Raw genomic sequence first — 20,961 nt, 5'->3', positions numbered from 1 at the left:
GACAGTTGTAAATTGCTTATTGATGTTACTGCAGAAAAATGAATAGTTTTTGGGTGGGACTTACAGAGTTTAAAAGGCTTGGAGTAGTTTACGTACCTTTTTGATTAGTGGTTGAGTAAGAAATACTCCCTTTTTTGGGGGGGGGGAGAGTGCAGTAGTTGCCACCTCTTCCAATGCTAGTTCTCCCCCTGTTGATTTTCTACGCTTTCAGAACAATTTTTCTCTCCCCCACTCCCAAAGAAGTGAGTGCTCCTAGGATCAAGTGTGGTGTTGCATTGTCCTACACCATTTCTTTACAACCTCACCCTCCCCTTTAAAAAACTTGAAAGTCATTCTATACTTGTACGTACATTACTCGAGCAAATTGAGTTCATGATATGATTTCATAAATATTTTCATGAATTCATGATTCATGAGATCGATTGTCCATGTTCTAAGTACAATGGTAATCGATGCCCTACAATTTATGATAAATCGTGACAGCGTCAACAAGTTAAAGTGTATTACTTCATGTATTCATAAGTTATCTTTATGTCAATCGTAAGGGAGTTTGTCTCGTGTACGTTCGTGTTTGGTCACTGCGGTCGTGAACTTTTAGCTGTGCAGAATCAACGGTTTTATCAAATGTGTGTTTCTATGAATGTTTAAATGAGATTTTATCTGTTCGCAGGGAACTATGGTAACAAGCTTGATCGCAGCGTCGAGCCATCTTGTTCAACGACCCCTCCCACGAATCCTGTGTTTGATGGCGAATTCTATTATTACTTACCTTGGGGTAACGCGAAGCCATGTGTTAATGTTGAGTGTCATTGGGAGGACATCGCGTTTCGTCTTAATCCATTGAACGTCTTGATTAAGATTGTGGATCGACTGGTACGTGTGTATCGTCATTAGTCTACAGAGTCTTTTCACTATCGGCTATGTTCGAAGAAAGATTTACTTAATCCATTGAACGCCTTGATTAAAATAGTTGATCGACTGGTACGTGTGTATCGTCATTAGTCTACAGAGTCTTTTCACTGTCGGCTATGTTCGAAGAAAGATTTACAACTTTTTATGCTCTATAAAGTATCGACATTTTAAAGTAACCTAGCAACACGAGCTTTGTACGTCATGAAAACACGTTAAATTGTCACTGTGTCGGCACAAGTGCTTTTGCAAAGGTTTGGCTAAAGATTTTATGAATGTAGTTGACATGTTGAAAAGCATGACTTTTTCTAGGCCATCCTATCAAAATTTCCACTCGTGAACGCATTTACTGTACGCAGTTGGCTTTAAAGGCTGCATTCCTTGGAACACATTAGATTCATCGAGCTTTTTAATGATTTTGACGTCATAGCTTTAGTATTTAGCTCGATATTTTATCCCAAAATCCCACAATAAGAAAAGTCGGAATTCTTAATTTCGTTCTTTCACTTGTCTTTGCAGAAAGAAAACATCGAGAAAGTGAACGTCAGTGTCGAGTTGAAAAAGCCGACGGCGGAAACGGCCACAATTCTTATCGCTCTTTTGGACGAGCTTATACAAGACTGTCGGTAAGTTTATCGAGTCGCGAAAAGCACCAAATTTCTGTATCATTTTCTCTTTTTGCGGTTTAGTCTTTAGTCCAAGTCTTGTTTTTACTGCAGTAAGGCTGGATTTGATCGTTGATATGGACAATTCGATACTAGCTGCGTACTTATTAATTTTTATATGTACGCACTCAATCAATCGATTCATCTTCGGCAGATATTAACATTGTATGTCGCGCGTATGTTATTTACGAAGTGCGTACATTTTATATAGGTAGTTTGGGGGGGGGAGGGGGCAATTGAACCCTTTTTTATGACAATTTCATATTGAAAACTATATAAGTTGCTTTTTTCCGCACGTCCTGAGTTACTTGTCTTCCCCCCCCCTCCCCTCCTTTTCATAAATCCAGCCTCCGCCACTGCAAAATGTCAAATAATTTAAATTGTATGAACATGATACTTTTAACGGAATAATTTTAATAATTTACTCGGTGAAAATTTCACCCGAAAAAAGGACTCTGGAGAAATATTCAAAACGCTTATGATATGACTGACTTTTCGCTTTTGTGTAAGTATGTTCTCAAACATCAAGCTATTCCTCCTGAATTTTCTTCGCAGAACTCCTCTTCCTCAGTTTGATTTGAGCCTGATGGGTGTCACAAGATTAGACATGAAAAATCAAGAAATCCGTATGGACGAAATGGTAGGTTCTTCATCCGCGAAAGATATTCATGGCCTCGGGCGTTTCGTATGCACGGTTCTTTTGCTGGTTCTACAAAAACTATCGTCGATCCTACGTATTTATTTGAATAATTTTTTTCCAAACATTTAAGAAATAAAAGATGTTTGCTGCGTTTGCGCAGGCTTATGAAAACCGAGGAGACATTTGGGAGAACTCAAGAGCAGATCAGTGCAAGCCTGAGACCGAACTTCGAGGGTTACATCTGTTTGAGCTCTCACAAACGTCTCCAAGCCTTTCATAAGCCTGTGCAAACATGAAAAGCATCTTTTATTTCTTATATAAAAAAAACAATAATGCGAAACAGAAAAATTTAAAACAAACGTTTTAATTTTTCCTCTACAATGTATTCATGATCGATTTGCAAATTCTTTTTGACTAATTGATTTTATTTATTCAATGGCTATTGCAAACACGGCCATAGACCAATCATCGCACGCGTTTTATTGTGATTATTACATAAATTTTCTTCCGAAACATATAGGCATGCATTGCTGAAGAGGCATCGAAATTAAGAGAGTCGGCAACCGATGTCCAGGAAGCTTTAAGTGATATTCAATCTTACCTTTCACGTCTTGAAGATATTGCTATCGAGGTAAATGGAAAACCTTAATCAAAACTGTTTTACCAATACAAATGTATTTGTGAGCTGTTTATTCACGTACACGTATTTGAAGTGATTATCCCAAACTCCTGCATTTTTTTCGTGACCGCGTATTCATATTGTCCGAGTATGTTGAACGTGTATCGTTGCTAGAATTTTTTTTGCGTGTTTCTAAGCCTCAAAACAGCATGCCCGATGTTGTGATTTGGATGTTGAGTGGCGAAGATCGAGTCGCGTACTACAGAATCCCCGCTTACGATCTTCTCTACAACGAAAATCCTGCGTATTGTGGTCAGCACTGCAAGAAAGTCTTGGACATGGAATTGAAAGTACGGTTCTTTTTGTTATTGTTTGCTTTTTAACTCCTGCATTACTGTTTTTAATGTTCTCTGTGCGTTAGTTAAAACATCGATTGATTTTTTGATGGATTATACTGAAGACCAAAATGTCGTGAATATTTATAAAAGTATTTAACATTACTCCTATTTAAAACACAACAGATTTCATACTTGGATGTTCGCGCTATATTGTCCTTGTATTCGATTATGTCATTCATTCCTAGTATCCTGGCAAGAAAGGCCGAAACACGAAAGACCATCCTGAACTACCTGCTTTGGTTCGATGTGTGTTGTGGTTAGGTCTTGAATCTGACTCTAGAGATTGGACCGCACATCATGACGAAGGAACTTTCACCGTGTTTGCCGAAACGGTACGTCATGACTTTACCATTGCTGTGTATTCTGTCCTGCATTATCCATTTACCACATTTCAACTAAGAAGTGGGCAATGTATGTGTTCTAGTAGTGATGATGTGGGGTATTTTTTCGGACCACTTGCCCCTACACCAGGCCCATTAAGGGCTTTTTTTATTGGAGGAGGGGGGAGTGAAACCGTAAAGCAATCTGGGGAGACATGCACTCTTAATAAAAAAGTCGTTGAACTGTTTTCCTGGAATTTGGTGGCAGCATTTGACAGAATTCTCAAGCATCTATAAGCAACAGTGTAATGACTATACATGACACAACACTACATGCATGGCAAAGTGCTTAATATGCAAGAATGTTTACACTACGATAATTGATGGATGAATACTTAGAATAAATAAGCAAAGGTTTACAATTGTATAAGCTGTATGAATCTACCATTATTCAAGTCGTAAAGTTCGCATTATAAGACAACAAATTATAATAGCAAATTATTGGTGTGGGCAGGACTGAGAACTGCACCCCCCCGGTATTACTGGTCTGTAACAATAACAGCTACATGATTTGCGTGAACAACAATGGTCAATAAAGTGATTCTTTTATTCGATTTATTCATTTTAAAGTATGAAAATCAGCAAAACGTGTTGAGCAACTGGACAAGCAAGGCTATGATGCGACCAAAGTTCTCCGATGCTGAAGGAGATGTAAGTACTTTTGTCGAATATGCGATACTGTTGCGTTTTTGAACGGTATTTGACTTAAAAAAAACAACGAAAATCAACATTTTTGTCATCATCAATGTAGTAAAGCCGCTTACAGACAAACAAACTTTTTTGGAGAAAATTTTATGTGGCAAACGTAATTTGCCCGTACGTTTTAACAAAGTTTTCTTTGATCAATGCATTCGTTCAAAAGCTAGCATGTCAGCTTTTGAACAAATGCATTTGTCTTAGAAAATTTGCCACACGACTGATTTTGTTCGTCTTTAAGGTCAACATGTAAAGATAATATGACCAATCAACCAAATGTGATATGTTGATACGTACAGACGATCGAAGAAAATTCGCCTCATAAAAATTTGTCGTAGAAAGTTTGTTGCCCGTACACACGGGCTAGCGATTATTTGTCATAGAAAATTTGTTCGTCAGTAAGGTGCTTAATACGTATACTGCTTCTGTTTTGATGTTAGTTCAAGCTACCGAAGGATAAATTTGTTCCTCCCGAAGGTTGGGGATGGGAAGGTGATTGGTTTTTGAGTCCAGAACTCAGGTTAGTGGAAACCATTAATACCATTGCCATCTCCTTATCGTTTCCAAGTTCAAGGCAAAGGATGTCGTAAAAAATGTTTATATATCCCTATAAGAAATTGGCAAAAGCGCAAATCGAAGTTGTCAAAATCATTGTATTTTATCATTTTTTTATTTGGCCAATCAATGCTAGAAGTACTTTGCTCAATTCTCTTTAACATTTCGCAACCGTAGATTGTATTTCTTATTCCTGGAGTACGTGATGCGACTATGCAAAGCGTTAGTATACCATGTGTCTTGAATTGCCATATTCTTCATTCTGCAGCACAAACTTCAGCAAAGACGCCGGACGAAAAATTTTCCTCGAAGATGCCTTTGAATGCGAAGAGCGAAGCGTACCCGGTGGTGGTTGGGGTCCTGCTAATGTGCCATTGCAAGAAATAGTAAGCCCTAACTGCAATTTTTGTGATAGTTTGATTTTGTTGACATTTGCGCAGTTGAAATTCGTGCGTGGTGTATTTTTATTTGATCAGATCATCTGGCAATTCTCAATTTTCCGACATCATTTGTGAAATATTCTACACGATATTGCCGACTTGCAATTAACGTTTTTTAATCCTTCGTTGTTTTTGTAGTTCACGTGTTACTTCACGTGTTACAACGCCCGAATTTGTATATTTTGATGTATCGACTTTAGCGTATCGTTTCAGAATGGTGACGCATGCATCGATCTTGAAGGCGAGCCAATCGAAACACGTGAAAAACTAGTAGCTCCAGAGGGCTGGGAATGGACGCAAGACTGGGTAGTCGACAACAATAGGGCTGTCGACGAAAACGGTACGCTTGGGAAAAAACTATAGAATAATTTGCAATCTATTGAGAAATCGTGTTCGTTGTCGAGCATGTCGTGCGAACAATTATTTTTTTAAACTTCCTTCATGTCGTCAGAAATCGATGAAGTTTTTTACACTTCCTTCATGTCGTCAGAAATCGATGAAGTTTTTTACACTTCCTTCATGTCGTCAGAAATCGATGAAGTTTTTTACACTTCCTTCATGTCGTCAGAAATCGATGAAGTTTTTTACACTTCCTTCATGTCGTCAGAAATCGATGAAGTTTTTTTACACTTCCTTCATGTCGTCAGAAATAGATGAAGTTTTTTTACACTTTCTTCATGTCGTCAGAAATCGATGAAGTTTTTTAGAGTATATTTGTGTAACTATTATTGGGCATATATCCTGTTCGACTGACGGATGTTGCCAAGAAATGGAAATTTGATTTTAGTTTAGTCTTCAATATTTATGTTTTGAAAAGATGGAAGCTTCGAATGCTGATTTAGATGAGAAAACCAACGTAGAACTCCTTCTCTGATTGACGTTTTATGTTCTGTAGGTTGGGAGTACGCTCTTGATGCGAATTGGACAGGATTTGGCCCGGTGGAGAAGACCTATCACCTGTCTAGACGTCGCAGATGGGTTCGTGAAAGAAAACTTGTAAAAGATACAAGAAAGGAAGAAGCCGAAAAGGTAAAAATCGATTTCAAGAAGGACAACTGCCGTTTCTTTGAGCATTTCTCTGAAGCAAACTGCTATCCTAGCAAATCAAGCGTCCTTTATAAAGGTTTCTGTGGTACACGGTCCTGGTAGGTACATTTGTACTATTTGATGTGTTGTGTTTTAAGGCTCGTGCGGCTCAGTTGGCGGCTGAAGGATGGGAATATGCGAAGATATTCAAAGCAAAGTTTCACATCAAAAAACGAACTATGGATTTAGTACGAAGACGGCGTTGGCACAGGAAGTTGATTCAAAACAGCGACGTCGCTGCAGCACCCGTATTCAAAATGAATGTCGGCGATGTATGTATACAATAAATAGAGGAAATAAGGGTACACGCTTATAACGAAAATTGTTTTAAAAAGAGCAAAAAATACCGCGGGGAATGGTCAAAAATAATAACGTAATAGTTCTTAAAAGTGCTGTTTAAAACCAGAATACTAGTTCTCTTAAGAATTATTGTGTTATTATTTTTACCATTCACCATGGTGTTCGCTCTTTTTAAAACAATTTTTAAATTTGTCATCACGGCAAAGTCTTTATTTTATTATTTTTACCATTCACCATGGTGTTTGCCCTTTTTAAAAAATTTTTTAAATTTGTCACCATGGCAAAGTCTTTATGCTACATAGAACGAAAGTGATTTTTACTACCAAAGCTGGCGCGGCTATTTTTGACGATGAGTTTAAACTGCATATCGATTTCTGCCTTCATTTCACAGGACGATGACGAGCACACGATGAATTCGCCGCGAATGTTTCTCACATTTGACAGTAAGCTTACTTAAGAGTTCACTAATGGTTTATTCGCGAGTAAGTGTGTTGTTTTTGCTGCAATAATGGACGTGATTTCTTCCACAGAACCTCATAAATACCAGTTGAGAGCATATATCTATCAAGCCCGTGATCTCCTTCCTTCCGATCAAGGTGGAACCTCAGGTACGTCAGTGGATCGTATATAAACTCATTTTCGTGTATCGTTGCATCCCGTGGAGACACTACAAGATGATGTTTTTAAAGTGCCTTTATGAAGATCAGGGAAATGACTTCCCTCGATAGTTAAATTGATTTTAAGATCATTTGCAATTTCATTGATGGTTAAATTTGATTCTACATTCTTGCATTTTCATTCATGATGTTTATTGTGACAATTACTTTACATTCCAGATCCCTACGTTCGAGTTGTATTTGGCAACATCAGTCAAAGTACAGAGGATTTACAAGGAAAATTATGTCCAACTTGGGATCAGACTTTGATATTTGAATCACTTGGTATCCACGGCTCTGTTGCCAGCGTCCAGGATAATCCACCCAACATTCTTCTTGAAATTTTTGACAAAGACCAAATCGTAAGTGCTATGGTACTCTTTAAAGGGCCAGTAAAACGAAAAATCTCCTAATGAGATCGTATTTTTATCTAGGAGAACTGCTAATAACAGTGTATGGTCCAAAACATTTTATTCATATCTCTTTTCATTCTTCAGATATTGAAGTTTTTGTAATGTCCGATTTACACAACCGGTGACGTCAAATTGCATAATATAGTGACGTCACATTGCATAATGTAGTGACGTCACTTTGCATAATGATACTGCCGTCACATTGCATAATGATAGTGACGTCACAATGCATAATGAGTCGCTACAAATTTATAAATATCCTTCAGTTTCGTGAAGAATTTTGGATGAAATATTAATGCTGAATTTTATGACCACAAGAACTTAGTCCTGTTAAAATAACATGACAGAGAATATTCTTGAGAACTCATTTTCTCGTTTAACGAAATGACCTCATAAGTTGTGTGAATCAGACATTACAAAAACTTCAGTATCTTGAGAATGAAAAAGGATGTGCATAAGCTGTTTTAGAAAATCCACTGTCATTTGAAAAATGCGTGTCAACCAAGATGCATTGCGCGCTTTTATTTATGTTTACATCGCTATTTTTAAGCTTGCGGCACACTGAACTTAATTTCGTCATCACGTCGTCTAATTTATCCGAAAAGTTCGCGAAAAACATTGATTAAAACTCTATTTTACACTAATTATTATCGTTTGTCTCAGTTGCATGAACTACAATAAGAAAATCCGCCGTTTTCTCGACCCAAAAATTGCTGTCACGCAGTGATTAACGCGCAATGCATCTTGGTGGCACACATTCTTTAAGAGTTCTCTTCAATGAAAATATAATTTAAATGAGCAAAGTTTTTGTTTTACCTGGCCTTTTAATCGTGACTCGGTTAGCTGTTATATGGAGTGACATACTATTGTTCATGATCCATTTTTCATCTGTTGTGTTACTGTTAAGCGATGTGCTTGCTACATCAATTATGTTTTGTATGTTATGCGTTTAGGGCAAAGATGAGTTTTTGGGGCGGGCGCGTGCTGAGCCCGTGGTTCGTATAAACGGAAGTGAAGGAAGCTCTGCGAAGTTGCAATGGTTCACAGTGGAAAAAGATGGTGGATACGCTGGAGAAGTTTTGGCTGCTTTTGAGTTGTTTTTGGTAAATGATTTAAAATACTTCGAAATTTCGAAATTCAAAGTGGAAACAAACATGGATTTCCGTTGATTTGATTTCAATCGAGCAGATTTCAAAAGTGTCAATATACTTTTCAGGATGAAGGCGCAGAGTTGCCTTTCGCTCCACCAATGAGAGGAGACTTCTATCTTGTTCCCAATGGCGTTCGACCTGTTCTTATCAGACATGGTATAGAGGTATGTTGCAAGCAGTTTTTCGTTGTTTTGATATCGGGAGAAAAAGTTATCTATCAATTAATTGTTGTGTTCTTCTGTTTGTAATTAAAGGTCATGTGTTGGGGTTTGAGAAACATGAAGAAATATCAACTGACGAGCGTCACCTCACCGCATATTGATTTTGAAATCGGCGATGAAAGAAAAGAGTCGTTGGTCATCAAGAACTTGAAGAGAAATCCGAACTTCGAACAACCATTGTTGTTCTTTGACATAGTACGTATCGTACATTCTCTTCATTTCTATTGTTGTTCTTTGACATAGTACGTATCGTACATTCTCTTCATTTCTATTGTTATTCTTTGTGTTGATTTGCGCATCAGTTTGTCGTTTACCATATACTCTGTTAATATCGACGTTGATCTGTCGCGATAAACTTTCCGCTGGGTAGTCGTTGCAAATCTTGTTTCAGCTCCGTGTTTACAGCTCTTGTTTGTTCTGAAAGCAGTAGGGGGTTTTAATCATTTTTTTTTATTCAGTACCTGCCTCAAGAGGACATCTATTGCCCTCCGATGCGAATCAAAGTCCGCGATCATCGAACGTTTGGTCGAGCACCAGTGGTTGGCACACACTTAATCAAGAGTTTGAGAAAATACTTTCAAGAACCACCGGTTGAAGATAACAATTCCGACATCATACAGCAAAGTAATGATGATAGAAATTATAAATAATATACAGGTGGCATTGTAATATATAAGCACAGTATAGGAATATACAGTAGATCCACTTCTTGTGCAACTGGCTGCTGTATATTTAAAGAGATCACTGGCTGCCGTCGGCCATTTCATCATTCCTATTGGTCAAAAAAAGCAATTGACTGCCTGCCACTATGGTAATCGCATGCGTAATTAGATATGCGTGGCAGGAAAATATTGCAATGGACTGGCTCTACTGTATATTGACTATACTGTGAATATAAGATTTCTGTAGTTGGGGACGGGTGCAGAATCTATTACTGGATGGTAAGTTAAAACCATAATTGCTTGGAGTGATTTTTAACATGAAATGTTTTATCCTAAAAGCAATAACTCTAACCATGCATGATCTTTTATGTTGAACTTTAAAAGCAATAACGCTAACCATGCGTGGTCATTTATGTTGAACTTTAGAAGCAATAACGCTAATCATGCGTGGTCGTTTATGTTGAACTTTAAAAGCAATAACGCTAATCATGCGTGGTCATTTATGTTGAACTTTAGAAGCAATAACGCTAACCATGCGTGGTCATTTATGTTGAACTTTAGCAATAACGCTAACCATGCGTGGTCATTTATGTTGAACTTTAGAAGCAATAACGCTAACCATGCGTGGTCATTTATGTTGAACTTTAGAAGCAATAACGCTAACCATGCGTGGTCATTTATGTTGAACTTTAGAAGCAATAACGCTAACCATGCGTGGTCATTTATGTTGAACTTTAAAGCAATAACGCTAACCATGCGTGGTCATTTATGTTGAACTTTAAAAGCAATAACGCTAACCATGCGTGGTCATTTATGTTGAACTTTAAAAGCAATAACGCTAACCATGCGTGATCATTTATGTTGAACTTTAAAGCAATAACGCTAACCATGCGTGGTCATTTATGTTGAACTTTAAAGCAATAACGCTAACCATGCGTGGTCATTTATGTTGAACTTTAAAAGCAATAACGCTAACCATGCGTGATCATTTATGTTGAACTTTAAAAGCAATAACGCTAACCATGCGTGGTCATTTATGTTAAACTTTAAAGCAATAACGCTAACCATGCGTGGTCTTTTATGTTGAACTTTAAAAGCAATAACGCTAACCATGCATGATCTTTTATGTTGAACTTTAGAAGCAATAACGCTAACCATGCGTGGTCATTTATGTTGAACTTTAAAAGCAATAACGCTAACCATGCGTGGTCGTTTATGTTGAACTTTAGAAGCAATAACGCTAACCATGCGTGGTCATTTATGTTGAACTTTAAAGCAATAACGCTAACCATGCGTGGTCATTTATGTTGAACTTTAAAAGCAACGTCGCCCTTTAAGGATCATTTTCACTTTCTTGTGTATAGTTTTGTACAGTTTTGTCACATTGTTCAAAGATTACTTTCACTTCTATATTAGCTGACGCCGTCGATGCACCTCCTGGAACAGCAGTTGTAGAAGTACAAGAAGAAGAGGATAAGGTACTTCATGTAGATAAATCAAATGTCAACATTTAAACTGGGAAAACGTGGCTTAAAAGCAAAAATACTGCTGTGGTGTTTCTTGAACTTCAAATTATTCATATTTCATCCAAACGCATGCTCGCCAAAATGTTTAGATCGATAGAGAAATTTTAGTCAAACACGCCAACCTCGTCAACTTACGCTCAAGAGGGCGTATGACATAGCAATTTACAATGAACAAAAAGTAACTATAAGCTATTTACAAAACATTGCATATAATTAGGATGAAGTCTTCTACAGATATGTGTAGCTGATATATATTTTATAATATGTAAGTTCCTTGAATTATCAATATGACGTGTAACTTTTGCTTAAGAGGGATAAAGGGATTTGTTCTCCCTTGACGTCATAAGAAAGGGAGTTTAAAAAGAACGCTCCATTATGCGAAAATCTTTTTGTTAAATTAGAACGTGGTTATGGTAGGCGAAGACTACTTGCTTCACCTTTGAAATTATTTTCGTTTCAGGACCCTAATGAGGACGATAAGATTGATTGGTGGTCTAAATACTATGCCTCCATTGGCGACAACGAAAGAGCTGGCGACTACAATGAGAAAGGATATGACAAACTCGAGGTAAACAAAAACTGTCATTAGAATTGGTGTGATCTTTTGATGTAAGCATTTGATTAATGCTAGCCTTGTCCACATTCACATACCTTTCTGTGTGTACTGTATGAGCCTGTGTGATCAAGCCCTCCTGATTAAATAATAGCAACATTCGAAACGGGGGCATTTAGCACGGATCAACGCATAATTGATGATAAATTCTTCATGTATGATCACACCAGCCTGAGCACTGGGGCCATGTATGCAAATTTTTTCAGTAGATTTGCTCTGACGAGTGTAGATTCCCCCCTTGCTTTATGAAGCTGCAAAGTTTAAAACGGAGGGATTGTCACGTCACAATGGAAACGTGTTTGCTGTATTTTATTTAAAAATGGATATTTTTGAACATCCACGACACAAGATGCCACACACGTGTGTAATGCGGCAATATAGCTTTGCTTTTGACGACATGTGTAGCATACAGTGTTTTCTTGAGACCTAAAGCATATTCCAAATATGATGTCAGATTTTGACTCTCGCCCTAGTTTTTTTAATTTCACGGTCAAAGCAAATTATCAACGACCTCAAGCTCTAGAAAATGCACGAACATCAAATTTTGTAATTATAAAATATGTTGGCAACTTTGAAATCTTCTACACTGCCTACCTAGTCCCATTGCAAAAACATGATATAGGCACTTTTTTACATAGAAACTTTTTTTTAATTTTCGTTTCTGTTTTTATTTGAAAGGTCTATCCGAATACATTGGAGAGAGTCGAAGAATTTGGTGGCCTGTGTGATTTCTTGGACACTTTCCCGTTGATTCGTGGAAAAAAGAAGAAAAGACCAGATGACGATGATGAAGTAGTTGGCGAGTTCAAGGTGCGCATGCGCATGTAGTGAACAGACTTCCTTTAAACATATCAATTCGATGATTTTCAATTATCCAAGGCTTCGTTTTAGCCAGAAACTTAAAAACGAAAATGTTCTACAAGTTGTATTTTTGGGACTTGAGTTTTCTTTACTCGTGTATGTAGTGTTTTCAATGTCTGCCATATTGGTACAAAAACCCCATCAGGTAGAGAGAATTTATGTTTATTTATTGCTCTGTTGAGTATCGGTCCTTTGATATCACCGACAAACATGCCGCCATGACGTCACATGAAAACACTCCGCAGTGAGTACATCTGTGGATATTAAGCCACATGTTATGTCATTGCGTTTCTTTCTATGTAGGGAACATTCCGTGTGTATCCTTTACCTGCCGATCCCAATGAAGAATTACCACCTAAAGCCATCAGGAACCTACCTCCTTCGGAGCCTGTAGATTGTCTCATCAGAGCGTACATCATCAGGGTAGGCTCTTAAGGGCTCTATTCATGCTCTGTATCAATGAGTTAGAGCCCAATCCCCTAGATGCCTGACTACCGCGTTAAGGCGAGGAGAGGACGCCATCTTGAAAGGCGGGAAAAAGCAAAATTGAAAATGAGTAATGAGTTGAAAGAAAGTTTGAAAAACTAATCTCATGAAACATTTTTGAAAATCAAATTTAGGCTAACAATTTTGTAACTGTATATCAATCAGGAAAACAGATTTTTCGTAAATATTGTCAGTTTTGCCACCTTTCAAGATGGCGGCTTGCCTCACTCGTAATTATAGGAGTCAGATATCTGGAAGATTGGGTTGTAGGTCATACATATTGTGTTGATTAATGCTCCTTCATAAACTGTTTAGGCCATTGACTTGCCACCTCAAGATAACAGTGGATTGGTGAGTATTGATAGTCAATTTGTCCGTCGTTCAGGACTTTGCATGGCTCTTATAAGCATCCTCTTCATTTGAAAATCGTCGATTTGAATATAGGCTGATCCATTCCTCGTCATCCAACTTGGGAAGAAGAAATTCTCGACTCGTGATGAATATGTGCCAAACTCTTTGAATCCTATCTTTGGAAAGTAAGTGTAACACGCTCAATAAGTTATTCGCATTGTTGTTTAGATAATATATGTTTATGGTTGTTTGAAAACTCTCTGTCATTTACTATGGCTACAGTTTAGTTGAAAATTTGTTCAAAAACATATAATCGCAAAGATTTGCCATCTTTTCGACTCTACACATCAAAGTGTTTGTCTTTTCACTTTTCCATTGCAAAGGTTTTCCTTGTATACGTTTAGTCGTCTTAATCTTCTGTTGATAAACAACTGGAAGTTTGTTACTGAATTTATCTTGTATTGGCATAACTTTCCCTGACATTGGCGTACAGGCAGGGGGATGAGGAAAGTGTTAAAACTCACCCAGACCTTTGAGCCGACCAGTCAGATTATCACTAGAAAGTCAGGTTCGTGAGTGAACACTTCGGCCATTGAATGTTGAAAATATACCAACTGCTGCCTCCGGGCCCAAAATAATATTACCTGCATCTCCATGTTTGATCAGCATCTGAGCGGATTCTTGTTTCCATTCATTGTTTAGAAGTATTTTGTAAACTGTACTCCATCCTCCATTTAGAAGTATTTTGTAAGCTGTACTCCATCCTCCATTTAGAAGTATTTTGTAAACTGTACTTCATCCTCCATTTAGAAGTATTTTGTTAACTATCCTTAGTTTCCTTATCGCGACTTCATCTTTACAGAGTTGTTTTCCTCGATCATCAAATGAAGTATGACTTGGCAAAAGTTTCTACCACTTTTCATTTCCACATATAGGATGTTTGAATTCAATGCGAAGATACCAGTTGATAAAGATCTCAAAATTAGCGTGATGGACTATGATCTCATCAGCTCCGATGATATCATTGGTGAGACGACGATTGATCTGGAAAACCGTTTTCTCAGTAAATATCGTGCCATCTGTGGTTTACCTGAATCGTACTGCAAGTAAGTAGTGTTTATTCTGACCAGGCATACATTACATGTTACCTGATGGAAGGATATATTAAAAAAGCACGCGTTATCGCAACATTTTATCACCAGGAAAAGAAAGGTTTTTAGTGTTAACGATTTGATTCTAGTTGTTAACGACAATTTCTACTTCACATCCTTAGCAGTAATCATCCTCGGCGTAAAGGATGTCTGTACTCGTCGGTTGTATATGTCGTTTTATGTTTTTAAATATCTCATCTTCTAGTTTTTCATATCAATTTTTATAATATTATTTAGTGCATACATCATCTTCTATTTTAATTACGTATTGCATTTATGGTTGCAACTACAATATCTGTATTTTATTTTAAACGCCTATCGTGGAAACCCGCTTTTGCTGATCAAAGCGACGTTGGTAAATAAAGTTATCTATCTAAGCGTCTGTTAAGACCAACATCAATTTTCTTTCTCAGGACTGCATAGCTAACCCCGACCATAAACATCTAAATACATTGCATATCTCTGTTATAGAATTGTAAGCTCTGACGTTTCGATCAAGATTATTCTCAGTGTAGTGTTAGCAGGCATAGCAGCTAGTCTGAGAGAAATAATCTTGATTGTTTACCATGATAAAACTTCCATTGTTCTAGACAAACACATGCCATATCTTAATCTGTCTCGGTTCAAGCTTTTATCGACTTGTCTCAATTATTTTTTTCATAAGAACTGGTCCGAATAAATGGCGAGATATGCAGCTGCCCAGTGAAATTCTGGAGTCTTATCTTGAACGACGAAGTTTGGGAAAGCCAAAATACAACGGGGACACCATGGTGCGTGTGGATCATAAGGATTACTCTCTGGAAGAGTTTGGTAAGTTCGGGACACTTGAGGGATGAGGAGTGTGTTTTGAAAAAGTTGTGCTCTTTCATTGAGAAACTTTATCCGACCGTAGAAGATTTCACGAATTCAATCTGGAAGAACTATGATTTTTTTTGGGGGGGGGGATAATTTTAAATCAGTTACGTTTTCAATCAAATTTTGCCCTAAAGATGCCACGCCCTAGTAATTGGCACTTTCATTTTCGATGAATATTTCGCATGTTGGTAGAAGGCTAGCTCAGGTTGAAGTCAGAAAGAAAATGAAAAAGTACTTTCGTACAGGAGACACAGTGTAATATATTTCTAACTACTTTCTTGACCCACTCTACATGGAAAGGAGTTTGCTTTCAATAGTTTAAACCTTGTTTCACACTGCCTTATGATGTTTGTACCTTACAGAAATTTACTCTGCTTCCTGGCAGTGGCTAATTTAATTCGAAGAAAATTTGTTTCGAGGTAGAAAATGCATAAAATCAAAGAAGCGAAATTTTTTTATTGCATATTCGATGCTTTATGCATGGTGCGTGTTTTCACACAGTAACTTTAGTTCTAGCGACACGCAAAGTTCCCTTTAAGATAATTTATAGTAGCCCACCAAAAATGTTGCATTTCAAGTTAAGTGCATCGCAGTCTACCTACATACCTAAACGTCTTTTGATGATAATGTATAATGCGATTAAACGCTGATCATTTTTATCGCATGCTCACGTTCAGAGGATGGCATAATTCTTCATAAACATCTCGGAGAAGCTCGTGAACGTCTCGCTCTACACGTCCTAAACTCTTTCGGCGATGTCGTCCCCGAGCATGTTGAAACAAGACCTCTATTTACTTCGATACAGCCGGACATGGAACAGGTATGTACTATGTGGGATCTTTCTAAAGCACCGCGTGGTAATATTACTACCAGACGTGGGACATGTATGTACAAAGACAGATCTTTCTATGGCACGATATTGGAATCAATGATTTAGAACACAATCTACTAGATATCTAACTACCATGTCAAGGTGAGGCAAGGACGCCATCTTGAAACATGGCAAAAAGCAAAATTCAAATTGATAAATAAGTTAAAACAAAGTTTAAAGAACCCATCTTATCAAACAATTTAACAATCAGACTTAGACTATCAACTTTGCGACTCTATATCAAGTCAGTAAAAGCAGATATTAGTCGTGAATATTATCAGTTTTGCCACCTTTCAAGATGGCGGCTTGCCTCACTCATTACTATACAATATCGGCGGAGTCAGTTATCTAGTAGATTGGGTTCTAGGTCATTGATTCGAATACTAGGACCATACGTGGGTCTTTCTATAGCACGACATTGTAGTGTTACGACCAGGCATGGAACATGCATATACATCGGGGGGAGAGGGTCTTTTTAAAGCACAACATTGTAATAGTTTCACTTATTAAGTAGTGAGTATAAAATGCTTACTTCCGGTATCAGGATCAAGTTGTTACTCCGTTTCTATGTTGACTTCACTACATTGACAAAGTTGTTTTAATACCTTAGGGTAAACTCCAGTTGTTCGTGGATATCTTCCCGAGACACATTGGTGCACCGAATGAACCTGTAGACATTGGTGCTCGCGTTCCTACGAAGTAAGTGTGGAGGATTTTATGTTATTGGGATTTGTACAATTCAATCATATGTTACGCTGCACTCAATCATGACAAGCCATTGGGAAGTATTACGTTTTCAAGATGTAAATGATGCAATGAAGCCATATTTTAGAGGCCGTATTTAAACGCTCCCCCCCGTTCTAAGTTTTGCTACTATGTATAGCAGGTGGGAGAGTCTAAGCTTGTATCGAATGATCATTTCATTTAAAGGTACGAGCTTCGTGTGATTGTGTGGAACACATCCGATGTTTATCTTGAGGAAAGTAATCTTGTTGGTGAACAAATGAGTGATGTATACATAAAATGGTAAGTGAAGCTTCACGACTATGTTTGAACATTAAAGTTTATAATCCAACAAATAGTCTAAACCCTCACGTAACTTTCACGAAACATTTCATATCTAAAAAATCGTCACGTGAAGTCGAAGCAATTTCCTGTACGAAGTCATTCTTACATTCTTACTCTTCTTTATTTCCGATTTCATTTTGAGGTTTTTGCCTAGGAAAATCATCGTTTATTTTTATGGCTTTTGTGAACACTCTGTTGGGCTTTCGTTTTTGTTGCATAAGCTTTTCGCTCGGCACATATATCTTGCTACAGATTTAATAAGTATTTCTTTAAAATCATGAGATCAGAAATTTTACCTCCCCTATTTATCCCCCACCCCTCACGCGTAAGCTTCTCGTTCGTAAGCACACCGCGATCATGGCACTCGTAAGCCATATATCTAGAAGCCCGGACATCAAGACTCGGAGCAAGATGGTTCCATTATCAACATCAGTATCAACATCAATTTCTGTGTGCGTTATTGCTTTGACAGCAATAACGCACACAGAAATTTTAGTTATCAGTGATGGTACTGTGTGAAATGACGGGTTTTTCTATCATAACATTTATATCAGGCAACCATCAATACTTGTGTCCTTCAAGTCCAAGACTTGTAGGTTGTAAGTTTACGATATTAGCTTGTGACGACTGCACGTCAAAGTTTGCATTATTGCTTTTCCGTTTCAATTTTTATCGACTCTACGTTGTATCAACATAATCTTACTTACGTTGATGTTTGTAGACTTAATGCTAGACTTGTCCTTGTTTGCAAAATACTTGCTTAACACTTTCATTAACTCTATAGCTGGATTTCTGGTATTGAGGATAAACTAAAGACGGATACACATTATCGGTGAGCAAGTCCACTTGGCATTTGTCGATTTTGACGTATTTATTACACGGTCCCACTGATATATATATATATATATATAAAGACTGGATAATGCAATCTAATTCTGGTGCCTAGAAAATTTTGAAGCCAACCTTTGACAGCGGCGGCCATATTGGACTATCCACTTTTAGTATACATGTTATAATGAATTTTATAATATGTTGCATTCTTTTTATTTTCTCTTTCCGAAATCATGCCAAATCTTTTATCATGATATTTAAACAACGTGAGAAGATTTCTATATAAAATTTAGCAACATGCGTTTTTGCCCAAAACCGTTCTATTGCAGTCTTATCATAATAATTCTCTTTTGTGCCAAGAGCAAAACATATGATCCAAAATAAACGTGAGAGTAGCAGTTTATTATATAAAACCTATATAAAAAGTGAAAAAATAGTAGTCCAATATGGCCGCCACCCGGCTTCATGTAAAGCACTAAGTTATGTTATCCAGTTTTATACATATCAGTGCACGGTCCTAACTCTGGCCAACAATTGTCCTTGTATTCTCTAGATCATTGAATGGAGAGGCTAACTTTAACTGGCGAATGTTGTTCCCATTCGATTACCTTGAAGCAGAGAAAATTATGGTGGTGAAGAAGAAGGTTTGCATATTATGTTTACTGCTCTTGTTGAAGACATTCTTAGCTAAGCTTTGATTTTTGTTTGAACGCTGTAATATTGTTTGACCGTAGCTTCATTTCTGGAGTCTGGACACCACTGAAGAAAGACTTCCTCCTTGTTTGGTCGTACAGGTCTGGGACAATGACACTTTCAATCCAGATGACTTCATTGGTATGGTACATGTTGTCTATTCATTTGCACCTTTCGTTTAATTCATATGTATATTGATGGTTTATATGTATATTGATGGCTTCATATGTATATTGATGGATTCATATGTATATTGATGGATTCATATGTATATTGATGGATTCATATGTATATTGATGGTCATATGTATGTATTGTTGTATTATGAACACGTTGATGGATTCATATGTACATACTGATGTATTGATTCATACGAATTGGCAGTTTGGGTTTTCTTTAAAGTGCTCTTATCAGCAAAAATTTTTATTTGCAACATTAAATCTAGGTGTGATGTCCAACACATCATTGAAAAAAGTAATTGATAGTGGTTTTCATAGATAGTCAGGAAAGTGAGGAACGACGCACATTTGTGACGTCATGCAAGGGATACGACAATACAAAAAATATATACCAACTACCTTGGATGACGTCATAATTTGGCTAGATCCAGACTCCATGATACGACGGACAAGGTCCATTGAAATCGACCACTATAAGACTGCCATGATTGGACCAAGTTAGAAATTTCTTCACTGATGTGTTAGAAATCTCACCTAGATTTGATATCGCATATAAAAATTTTTGCTGACTGAAGCACTATAAGTCTCAATGATGTTCGACCTTCACTTCTGATCTTTGCTTTACGAAAGGGAAAACCGCAATGCAAACATTAAGCATTGAATTGCGTGATTTTCTTGAAGGTGCGGTCGATCTTCCTCTCGATCAACTACCTTTGGCGTTCTCCAAATCTCGCAAGATCAAAGATGTCGATTGTCTGGCAGACAGAAAGACATCTTCTCTGTTTGATCAGAAACAGATGTACGGTTGGTGGCCCGTCTTTGGCGAGTTGAAAAATAAGGAAGGAAAGAAGGAGAAGAGTTTGATGGTAAGCTTAGTTGACCATGTTGAAAAATAGCATGCTAAGAATATCGCAAATTGCGCTAATGAAAAGTTATTTAGAACTTATTTTTTAAAGTGTTTATGAGGCAAAATTTTATCACGCAATTTACTGGCTGTATTGCCAAGAACATTAAAAAAATGAATCGACGTCTTTTTTAAAAAAAGTAGTATTTGTTTCTATTTAGAGATGGTCATTATGCAGATAACATCACTATGACATCACTGTAGAATCTTTGCAATGAAATCAGACAACTATGTATTCATATTTACTTACATAATCATGCATCGTAGTCTTTGGAAATGCATTAACATGTGGGCTTCTTGTTTGTCCTTTAGTCATTGTAATTGTAGAATTATCAGAACCTATTTTTATTTTACTGTCTTCCAAACGTATATTGTACTTTCTCTCTTAAGGGTAAAGTCGAATTGACATTGGAGTTGCTTACCGAACAGGAAACGCTGGCAAAGCCAACAGCCAACGCTCGCGATGAACCAAATGCTTATCCCACTTTGACCCCTCCAAAGTAAGCTGTAGTACTTGTTAATAACATCACGTTGATATAATTTCTGAAATCCGGTCTCCTGCAAGGTGGTAAATGTGTTAAAAAACCAACAGAGAACTTTTTGCGGTCATCTCGACATTGTGTGCAAAGCACGGTGGGAGGAGGCTCCCACCTCAATAATAATACACCCCCTCCTCCCTCCCCTATAATTTGACGCAGATATACAGTTACAAGTACTTCGGTAGTTTAAAGTAAAATACTTGTTATATTATATTGTGATGTTACGTTGATTGATACAGTTTG

General features: G+C 37.4%; 1 protein-coding gene across 3 annotated transcripts in view; it reads left to right on the top strand.

Moving 5' to 3' along the window:
• The window catches only part of LOC124444679 (myoferlin-like), a 31,981-nt gene that overhangs the window by 9,922 nt on the left and 1,098 nt on the right, over positions 1 to 20,961 (top strand). For 2 of the 3 annotated variants that reach the window (XM_046995304.1, XM_046995303.1), the window contains exons 23-57: positions 671 to 873; positions 1,429 to 1,535; positions 2,130 to 2,214; positions 2,735 to 2,845; positions 3,031 to 3,183; positions 3,417 to 3,563; positions 4,182 to 4,262; positions 4,748 to 4,827; positions 5,131 to 5,248; positions 5,516 to 5,642; positions 6,198 to 6,331; positions 6,487 to 6,660; positions 7,080 to 7,131; positions 7,219 to 7,296; positions 7,525 to 7,706; positions 8,711 to 8,860; positions 8,974 to 9,072; positions 9,163 to 9,324; positions 9,588 to 9,753; positions 11,208 to 11,269; positions 11,778 to 11,885; positions 12,609 to 12,740; positions 13,095 to 13,214; positions 13,593 to 13,628; positions 13,722 to 13,813; positions 14,564 to 14,734; positions 15,444 to 15,589; positions 16,312 to 16,454; positions 17,116 to 17,204; positions 17,436 to 17,531; positions 18,358 to 18,405; positions 18,958 to 19,048; positions 19,139 to 19,238; positions 19,957 to 20,141; positions 20,570 to 20,679. In XM_046995304.1, the coding sequence (XP_046851260.1) occupies positions 671 to 873; positions 1,429 to 1,535; positions 2,130 to 2,214; positions 2,735 to 2,845; positions 3,031 to 3,183; positions 3,417 to 3,563; positions 4,182 to 4,262; positions 4,748 to 4,827; positions 5,131 to 5,248; positions 5,516 to 5,642; positions 6,198 to 6,331; positions 6,487 to 6,660; positions 7,080 to 7,131; positions 7,219 to 7,296; positions 7,525 to 7,706; positions 8,711 to 8,860; positions 8,974 to 9,072; positions 9,163 to 9,324; positions 9,588 to 9,753; positions 11,208 to 11,269; positions 11,778 to 11,885; positions 12,609 to 12,740; positions 13,095 to 13,214; positions 13,593 to 13,628; positions 13,722 to 13,813; positions 14,564 to 14,734; positions 15,444 to 15,589; positions 16,312 to 16,454; positions 17,116 to 17,204; positions 17,436 to 17,531; positions 18,358 to 18,405; positions 18,958 to 19,048; positions 19,139 to 19,238; positions 19,957 to 20,141; positions 20,570 to 20,679 (4,138 nt within the window). Of the gene's footprint in view, positions 1 to 670; positions 874 to 1,428; positions 1,536 to 2,129; positions 2,215 to 2,734; positions 2,846 to 3,030; positions 3,184 to 3,416; positions 3,564 to 4,181; positions 4,263 to 4,747; positions 4,828 to 5,130; positions 5,249 to 5,515; positions 5,643 to 6,197; positions 6,332 to 6,486; positions 6,661 to 7,079; positions 7,132 to 7,218; positions 7,297 to 7,524; positions 7,707 to 8,710; positions 8,861 to 8,973; positions 9,073 to 9,162; positions 9,325 to 9,587; positions 9,754 to 11,204; positions 11,270 to 11,777; positions 11,886 to 12,608; positions 12,741 to 13,094; positions 13,215 to 13,592; positions 13,629 to 13,721; positions 13,814 to 14,563; positions 14,735 to 15,443; positions 15,590 to 16,311; positions 16,455 to 17,115; positions 17,205 to 17,435; positions 17,532 to 18,357; positions 18,406 to 18,957; positions 19,049 to 19,138; positions 19,239 to 19,956; positions 20,142 to 20,569; positions 20,680 to 20,961 lie in introns of all 3 variants that reach the window. The other variant, XM_046995306.1, reaches the window with a different exon arrangement.

This window comes from Xenia sp. Carnegie-2017, unplaced genomic scaffold, assembly GCF_021976095.1.
Source record: "Xenia sp. Carnegie-2017 unplaced genomic scaffold, XeniaSp_v1 HiC_scaffold_21, whole genome shotgun sequence".
In the NCBI taxonomy this organism is placed as follows: Eukaryota; Metazoa; Cnidaria; class Anthozoa; order Malacalcyonacea; family Xeniidae; genus Xenia; species Xenia sp. Carnegie-2017.
Note: the sequence above shows the minus strand (reverse complement) of the source record. Positions and strands in the feature narration are given on the sequence as shown.